This window comes from Propithecus coquereli, unplaced genomic scaffold (assembly GCF_000956105.1).
Source record: "Propithecus coquereli isolate 6110/MARCELLA unplaced genomic scaffold, Pcoq_1.0 Scaffold298, whole genome shotgun sequence".
Classification (NCBI taxonomy): Eukaryota; Metazoa; Chordata; class Mammalia; order Primates; family Indriidae; genus Propithecus; species Propithecus coquereli.
Genome location: NW_012148596.1, coordinates 1044932 through 1054519, shown reverse-complemented (window position 1 = coordinate 1054519; position 9588 = coordinate 1044932). Strand labels below are relative to the sequence as shown.

Genomic DNA, 9588 nt, shown 5'->3' with positions numbered 1-9588 from the left:
TAGCTACAGACTCTCACACGGTGGAAGGAGCAAGAGATGTGTCTGAGGTCTCTTTTATAGGGCACTAAGCTCACTCCTGAGGGCTCTTCCTTCATGACTGATCACCTCCCAAAAAACCGATCTCCAAATACCATCACATTAGGGATTAGGTTTCAACACAGGAATTTGGGGGGGGACACGAACGTCCAGACCATAGCAACTGGACTGAATACCTACAGTTTTAGTTTCTTCACCTGTGCTATTCAGTATGGTAGCCACTAGCTATGTGGATTTTTAAATTAAAAATTAAATTAAAATTCATTTCCTCAGACACACTAGCCATATTTCAAGGGCTCAATGACTCATGATGGCCAGAACATTCCATCATCACAGAAAGTCCTATTGGCTATGGCCATTTCCTCGCAGACCTCTAGAGGGCACATGTTAAAGTAGAAGGGAGGTAAAAATATTAATATCCCCTGATAGATAAGGTCTTTCAGCCTTGCTCCGGCACACCTGTACACTTGCCTTATATTTCAGCCGTAATCGTAAAGTCCCAAAGCCCACACTCCGGCCTGCCCTAGCACAATTTTGCCCCAGGAAGCACACACAAAAGCAGGACCGGAAATGAAAATGCTAGAATTTCTATACTGGGAACTGCATCTGTGTACCAATGTGAGACTATGGTGGACAAAGCAAAGGATTTGGTGGCCGAAGTCCGATCTTTGAGTCCCTGCATGGCCTTGAGCAAGTCACTTAACTTCTCCAATCCCCTGTATCCCTACCGATAAAGGATTCCTGAAATATCTACCTCACAGGGAGATGTGTAAAAAAGCACCAGTAATTTACACCAAATTCCGTTATTATTTTTTTCTTCTTCCTCTCTGCTGTCATAGTGTGTTAGACATATTCTAACTTAGTACTTACGCTTTCTGGTTACATGTCTCCACCAGGCGGGGAGCCCCTGGAAGACAAGGTAAGGCCCCATCAGATTCAATTCTCCCCTCGGCACCTACCCTACTGCCAGGCACATGATAGATGCTCAAAAACCATGCAAATGTTAAGTCTCAGGGTAAAGCCACACAACAGGTGTAGTGAGTGTCTGAGTCTTGTGCTATTGCCCCGACTTTCCCCAAGTCTGTCCTCATGCTCTTTCTTTAGTCTTGACTGCCTGTCACCCCCATCCCTATCCACCTCCCACCTTTGCTTGCCCAGCCCCATCTTTGGCCATGGAGAACCTAGTCACCTTTCAAGACTCTTCTAAAGGATATGAATACAAAATTAGTCAGCTGTGGAGTCAAAATCTGCCTCTACCATTGCCTGCCTAGGACCCTGGGTAATGTTTGTGATCTTGCTGATCTTCATTTTCCTAATCTGTAAATTGGGTAGAAAAATACCTATCCTTCAGTTTTGATATGAGATTTACATGAGCAAAGGTGTGCAGAATGCCAGATGTATAGAAGATGCTGAATAAATGTCCTAAATACAGCCATTTCTAACTGCTCCGGGAAATTGTCCATTCTACAACAAAATGCAATCTTCTAAAGACCTCCCCTAGGTCATCTTTTATTTCAAATTGTTCATTTAGCAAACATTTACTGAGCACTTATTATTTGCCAGGTATTGTGCTAGATGTTGAGATACAAAGATTAGCGAAGACCCCCGACCTCAAGAAGTTTATAGTCTAGTGGGGAGGCAACTTCCTCAGGAAGGCTTCCCTGCACCTCCTCAGGCTGGGTAGAAGGCCCTGATCTGACCAGTTGCTTCCCTCCAAGCCCGTACTTACCACATTGCATTCTTATTTCAAACATGTGCTAGTCCCTAAGTACTGTAACCTATGTTCATTAATTCATTTAATTCTCCCAACAACCTTATGAGTCAAGTACTGTCATTATTCCCATTGTACAGATGAGGAAACGAAAGCACAAAGAGGTTAAGTAATTGGCTTGAGGGTCAAGCGCGGTGGCTCACGCCTGTAATCCTAGCACTCTGGGAGGCTGAGGCCGAGGCGAGACCGGAGGATCCCTTGAGGTCAGGAGTTCGAGACCAGCAGGAGCAGACCCCATCTCTGCTAAAAATAGAAATAAATTAGTTGGACAACTAAAAATATATAAAAAATTAGCCAGGCATGGGGGCACGCGCCTGTAGTCCCAGCTACTCTGGAGGCTGAGGTAGGAGGATGGCTTGAGCCCAGGAGTTTGAGGTTGCTGTGAGCTAGGCTGACGCCACGGCACACTAGCCCGGGCAACAGAGCAAGACTGTCTCAAAAAAAAAAAAAAGTAATTGGCTTGAGGTCTTCTAATTTATAAGGAGAGGGAGCCAGGATTTGAAAACACACCTTCTGGCTCCAGCTTAAAATACTCTGTTTATTTATCTGTCTCCTCCACCAAAATTTGAGATTGAGTCTGTGCCATATTCAAATGAATATCTCCAGTGCCCACCCCAATACCTGACACAGCAGGTAATCAGTAACTCATTCACCAAAGGAAATAAGAGAAAGAAAGGAGCATAGAAGTAAACAATTCCACAGTGGTTCGTTACCAGCATTTACTAAGCATCGACACTGACAAGCGTGACACCAGCGGAGGAAGCTGGAGAACGAATGAACACTCCTGCGCGCTCAGCGTTTCCCCTCCCCAGCTGCCTCTGTTCTCTCGCCCCCGCTCCCTTCCTCCGCAATCCCAATCCCGCTCCACCTCTTCCTTTTCCCTCCCCATCCTCTCCGCGGATTCCGCGGTCCGGGTTTCTCGGGCGCCGGCCGCGAGGAGCGGTTCTGTGCGCGGGCGCGCTCCGCGGCGGCGGGCATGCGCACGGGCACGGCGCACTGCGCATGCGGGAAGATGGCGGGGTTGGCGTCCTGAGAGCCGTGGGTCGCCGTCCTCCCTGCCCGTCCGCGTTGGGAGCGCTCGGGCTCGTGGGGCTGCGGCGCGCGTGCCGGCGGGCGGGACGGCCTAGCAGGGCGGCGCCTCCGAGCAGGCCGCGGGCCCGCTTCGTGCCAGGCCCCCAGAAATCGGCGTGTTGGGGGCGGCGCTCGCGCCGGGCGGGAGAAGGCGGGAGAGCTCGCGGGGTGCTAGGGGCGCCGGCCGCCCCGCAGGGCAGCATGAGTCAGCAGCGGCCGGCGAGGAAGTTGCCCAGCCTTCTCGTGGACCCGGCGGAGGAGACGGTGCGCCGCCGGTGCCGGGACCCCATCAACGTGGAGAGCTTGCTGGTAAGAGCTGGGCTGGGGCGGGGTCTCCCGGGTCCGACCCCCTCCTCCCGGCTGCCACCGAGCCCGAATGACCCGTCCTCTCGGTTGCCGCTGTCCCCGAGCCAGGCACTGCCCCTCACGTGCTGCCAACCACACTCTCCCGCTTTCTCCCAGTCAGCGACGAACGCGTGTTGTCAGCCTTGGCTTTTACCTTGGGGCTGCAGAGCACTGAGAGATTATTGTGCAACTTTGCTTTAGAAAGTCTGTATTTTCCTCCCTTAACAGGACTCTAGGTGTATGTCTGTAACTTATCACGCATTCTTCTTTTCTCCCAACTCTCCAATTCTCCTGCTTATCTGCAGTCGTTTAAAACTTTGTCCACCCCTCACATTTCCCACGCTGCAGCTCCCCATTATCTCCCGTCCTGTTTGATGGAGAAAATAGGTGGGAGATTTGGCTCTCCTCCTGTGAAAGGCTGATTTCCTCTGCCTTTGCTCTGGCCTAGTTGCTGTATTCCCCGTGGTTCTCAGGGCTCTTGATGAATCCGTCCTTTTCCATTTCCCCCCCTATTTTCGACTTCTCTGCTGCTTTCTTCCCGTAACTGGTAGTACTAAACATTTACCCAAGTCATTATGCCAAGTCCTCATGCCAAATGTTGTATGAGCGTTATCTCATTTAATTCCTCGCAGCAGTCTTAGAAGATTATTATCCTTGTTTTACGGTTACCCAAACAGACTTGGAGATGCTATGTGGCTTGCCCATGGTTAGATACTAAGTGGAGAAACCTAGGTTTAACCTCAGAATGTCTGACTCCAGGTGATAAATTTCTTGACTACTTAAGTTGCATCCTAAATCCAACCCCACCTTAAAAGATAACCTATCTTATTTCCATATTCCGTCTCATCTACTGTATCTCTTCCCCTTCACAGCCAAACTTCTTGAAACAGTTGTTTGTGTCCACTTGATTTTCTGTCATTACCACCCAACCCACTGCTGGGGACCGCTGGCTTAAGCACGCTTATAAGACTGTTCTAACCAAGGTCACCAACAAGATTGTCAATTCCAGCAGCTGTGGTAGTTTTGACACAATCGACCACTCTTGTTGGAAACTCCCTTCATTGAGTTGCTTTGACACCTCATAAGCTCCATCTGCTTATTTGGCTTCTGTTTGTCATCCTCTTTTTCTCCCCATTCCTTACATGTTGAGTTATTCAGGGTTCTTGCCTACCTTCTCTACACATTCTTCCTATGGGAGTTCATGTGCTACTCCCAGGACTTATGGGATGGTCTGCATTCGACCCTTGAACAACGTGAGAGTTAAGGAATTGCCAACCTCCCAAAGTCAAAAATCCACCTTTAACTTTCTGACTCCCCCAAAATTTACAGATAGCCTGCTGTTGACCAGAAATGTTACTGATAACATGAGCAGTCAATTAATGTATGTTGTGTATTCTGTATTCTTATAATAAAGTAAGCTAGAGAAAAGAAAATGTTATTAAGAAAATTATAAGGAAGACAAAATATATTACTAGTCATTAAGCAGATGTGGATTGTCGTAAAGGTCATCATCCTCATTATCTTCATGTCGAATAGGCTGAGGCAGAAGAGGAAGGGGGGGGGTTGGCCTTGCTGTCTCTGGTTGCAGAGGCAAAAGAAAATCGGCATATTAAGAATCTGTGCAGTTCAAACCTGTGTTTCAGGGTCAACTGTATATTGGTACCGTCTGTATTGGTGGTCTTAATCTTTTGAGAATTTGATGAAAACTCTAAACTCTCACTGTAGAAAAACCACTTAACTTTGCATTGAATGTCAGAAGATACACACATCCCTTGAAGTCTTGGATATTGTTACCCACTCTGGTTGTTTAATTTACCATGTTATGTAATAACAACTCCTAAATCTCTAAATCCAGGTTAGGGCTTTCCAGCTGTCTAACTAGACATTCCTACTTAGATTTCAAACTCATACAGTAGTCCCCTCTCATCCCAGGTTTTGCTTTTCTTGGTTTCAGTTACTTGTAGTCAATTATGGTTCAAAAATATTAAATGGAAAATTTCAAAAATAAATCATTCATTAGTTTTAAATTGCTTGCCTTTCTAGTAGTGTGATGAAATCTCGAGCTGTCCTGTCCCATCCCACCTGACATGTGAATCATGCCTTTGTCCTGTGTATCCATGCTGTAGATGCTACCACCTGATAGTCACTTACTAGCCATCTTGGTTTTCAGAGCGACTCGTCGCAATATCACAGTGCTAATGTTCAAGTAACTACCTAATAATGGCCCCAAAGCACAAGAGTAGTGATGCTGGCAATTCAGATTTGCCAAAAGGAAGCCATAAAGTGCTTTAAGTGAAAAAGTGAAAGTTTTCACGAAGAAAAAAGTCATATTCTGAGGTTGCTAAGATATATTGAGAGAGAGGTCTCATTCACATAACTTTTGTCATAGTATATTCTAATTCTATTTTGTTATTAATCTCTTATTGTACCTAATTTATAAACTAAACTTTATCATAGCTTTGTATAGGAAACATCATAATGTATATAGGGGTCAGTACTGCTTGGGGGGGTCTTGGAACATATCTTCCAAGCATAAGTGGGGACTACTGTATATCCAAAATTGAATTTATTTCTGTATTAGTCAGGGTTCTCCAGAGAAACAACCAATACTGATACAGATTTTGGTACCAGGACTAGTTCTAGAGGAACAGAATTTTAAGGATGAGTTTCCTTAATTGGTTTTGTGTTTCTGGAATTGGCTTTCTAATCTGCTTAGACCTAAAAATGCTAAGGACTCTACTTCTAATAGTACAGAGAGCACTGATAGTCCATGATGTGAACTGTTTCTTACAGAGATACACAAAATAAATGTATTTAATACTCCCAATTTACTGCTTATAAGAGGCAGGGAATTTAGTAACTCTATACATGGTGCTTTTGAACATTCGTGGAAAACCAAGAAATATAATGACATTGGTTGGTTCCTCCTAGTGTTGCTGAACAAAATAATGAAAGAAAAAGATGAGCCCAGGGATTCCATTTCTTGGGCCCACCCAATGACCTAAGAGTTTCTAAGTGTGCCCTGGAATCTTCTGTAGCTACAGGGCTGAAATTGCAGAAATCAAACATGAGCTCTCACTTGTCATGGGACTGGCTGAATTACAATGAAAGTTGAACTCTTTAGGCTCGCAGAGTACCTGCTGTTAAAGTGGGGGCACTGATTGGGGAAGAATGGGATCCTGCAAGTTGGGATGGGGACTTGTGGGAAGACCCTGATGAGTCTGGGCACTCGTGAGTCTTGTTTGCCAAAAGTGACCTCCCCACCCCTAGGGGCAGGAGCATTCCTATCCACAGTGTCGTCAGCCTTTCCACCTGCAGGAGGGAATTGAACTCTGCGTTGCCCAAGGAAATGGTATGGGCCTCCCGAGACAGTTGCCTAGCAAGACAGTGCTGAGCTCCTGAGGACCCCACCCACAACCCGTCTTTGCTTCTAGACCTATAACTAGACTCAAGTCTAGCAGGACCCATGAGAAGGTGCACTACACCCCACTTCTGGTACCAAAACTTGTATTAGGGTTCTCCAGAGAGAACCAATGTGATATATAAATACAGTCATGTGCCACATAATGACATTTCATTGAATGATAGACCACATATACAACGGCAGTCCCATAAGATTACAATGGAGATGAAATATTTCTGTCACAAATACTGACCATTGTATTATAGTTGCCTTCAGTACTCAGTACAGTAACATGCTGTAGAGGTTTATAGTTTAGGAGCAGTAGGCCGTAGCATACCAGATAGTCTGGTTATGTAGTAGGCTATACCATCTGGGTTTGCGTAAGTGCAGTGATGTTTGCACAAACGTAAAATCACCTAATGACGCGTTTCTTAGAACCTATCCCCCATCACTAAGCAACACAAGACTGTGTATAGATATGTGAGAGGGGACTTACTAGAAGAATTGGCTCATGGTTAGGAAGCTGAGAAGTCCTATGCTGAGCCGGCGGCAAGCTGGAGACCTGGGATGCTGAGAGTCCAAGTCCAGAGGCCTCAGAACCAAGAAACGTGGTGGTGTAACTCTCAGTCTGAGGCCAGAGGCCTCAGAACCTGGGGGGTGGCTGGTGTAAGTCCAAAGACCTGGGAGCCTCAAGTTGTTATGCAAGGACAGGAGAGCGTTGATAGTCCCAGCTCCCACAGATAGCTGAACATATTTTCCTTTTCCTGTTTTCGTTCTCTCCAGGCCCCAGCACATTAGATGGTGTCTGCTCACATTGTCGTCCACGCAGACTCACTGCTGGTCTCTGGAAACTACACCCTCACAGACACACCCAAAACTAAAGCGTTACCAGGTTTCTAGGTATTCCTTAATCCAGTCAAGTTGGCACCTGTTAACATTAAGCGTCAGAATTATCTTCTTGCCTAAGCAGGCAACAACTTTGTTATGTCTTGTCTTCATAAATGGTACCACACCCACTGTATTGCCCAAGCCAGTGTCCTAAGCATCATTCTTGCGTTCTCCCTTTTCCAAACTGACCCTCTCCAACCTCCCAATCTAATTACTAATCATCACTACCTGTCACTTCTAATCATCATCTGCGTTTCAGATTGTTGCAGTGCCTTCCTAAGCAGTTTTCCTGCTTCCAGTCTTGCCCCTCACTTTCCATGTGTTCTCCACACATAATAATGATCTTTTAAAAGTGTATTTCTAATTATGTCACTTGGCAGAAAGAATCTGTTATGGTTTCCTAGTACTCTCAGGATAGAGTAGAAACTTCTTCACAGTCTGGCTCCTGGGTTTGCCTTTCCTGAACTGCTTTATCATTGCTAAATTTTCCACGTTTCCATATTCTTTCATACCCTGCAGGTCACTGAATTTTCTGTTTTCTGTCTAGGTTGAACACTCTACCTACCCACATTCCCCCTTCCAAAACAAGCTCTTTTTGTTGTTGTTTTTTTATTTTAAAAAAAAAATGCATGTTTCCTTCTGATGGTGTTTCAGGTCTAGATTTATAGGTCTTTTGTCTGAAGAGCCTTCCCTAACCCCTCAAGACTGGGTTAGGCACCCCCTTTGTGCTCCCAAAGCATCCTTCTCTCTACAGTGGGTGCCTCTTAGGTCTCTAAGTGCAGCGACTGTCTACTTCATTGTTACATCCCCAGTGCATTGGTGCCTCTCACAGATTCAGTAAGTAGTTATTGAATGAATGAAGTAGGTGCTTTGTAAATGTTTGAATGTGTGATTGTTTTCCTGCCTGTAAAGTGGTGATTTGAATATCTATCTCAGTATTTTTTAATTGGCTAATTATTGGGACTACTTAATAAGCCATGTGTTGCTGTGCAGAGTTTAGTTACGTATCTTGGTGATTGTTTCTTGCCTGAATAAATGGCTTAAAAGCTGTCTGGAATTTTTGAGAAGGAAGAACATAGTGTTGGTTGAAGGTAGAACTTAGTCTGCACATTGAAAAGTAAAAAACGTTTGAATGGATGAGAAAAATGCAATCACCCCGAGAAAGGTGTGTTTCCAAAGAGCTCTTGAAGGAATATTGCTCCCCAAAATGGAATTGGTACAGAGAGGCATCTGTTTAGAGAAACTTTTAACCAGTTTGGAGGCAGTGCTTACTTAAAATTTTAGTCCCTAAAATTCAGCTTTTATTTTTTTTCTTCCACTTTTGGAAAAGCTCTTCAAAGCTTCTCTCAGATTTAAAAGTAGGGGTCTTTAGATGTGGGATTTGGAGCAGTAGTGAAATAGCTTTGAACGGGGAAGAAATGTGCCTGCTTGCCCATCAGGAGCTGCTGGTTCCCAGAGAGCTGTGTACTCTGTCAGGGCACTGAGATCATCCTTAGTGATTTTCAGTTTGAAGGTTTCTGCCTTCTCTATTTTGTAGCTAAGATGCAAACAGGAAATGTATATAAAATGATGTCTGCCCCTCAGGGGCAAAGGTACTGTTGTGATTTCTCCAAGATAAAGAGATAGTGTTCTCATATTCAAAGGGGGAAAAATGAATGAATGCTGTTGGAGTCTGATTTCCCACGTATATCACTATAGCCAATATGTAATAGAACTGCGTTTATAGCAGAGTGGGAAAAAGAAAGCCATTTTTTCTCATGGTATTATGCCTAACTGAAGTGTTATCCCGGTACCAACCAGTGAAGAACTGTCTGGACGAGGAGATAAGGGGGAGGGAGGTCTAGAGCAGAAAAGAAGAAAAGATGCCCCTCTAGACTACGTGGCTAGCAGATAGTGAGGCAGCCAGTAAGGACTGTGTTTGTAGGGCCTGGCCCTGTTGCTCTAAATTGAGAACGGAAGCCTCTGTGGCAGGTCACCTCTGAGCTTATCTATGACAATTTAGTATATTTGTTAGTGTGTTCCAAATCAATGTGATGAGGATAGATTTTTTTCATTCAAGTATCTTGCTGCAGGC

At 45.0% G+C, this 9588-nt stretch overlaps 1 protein-coding gene across 1 annotated transcript in view; it reads left to right on the top strand.

Moving 5' to 3' along the window:
- Positions 1-2789: 2789 nt before the first annotated feature.
- The window catches only part of E2F6 (E2F transcription factor 6), a 31674-nt gene continuing 24875 nt past the window's right edge, over positions 2790-9588 (top strand). The window contains exon 1 of the mRNA XM_012648895.1: positions 2790-3187. Within this exon, the coding sequence (XP_012504349.1) occupies positions 2810-3187 (378 nt within the window). The 5' untranslated portion in view covers positions 2790-2809. The remainder of the gene's footprint in view (positions 3188-9588) is intronic.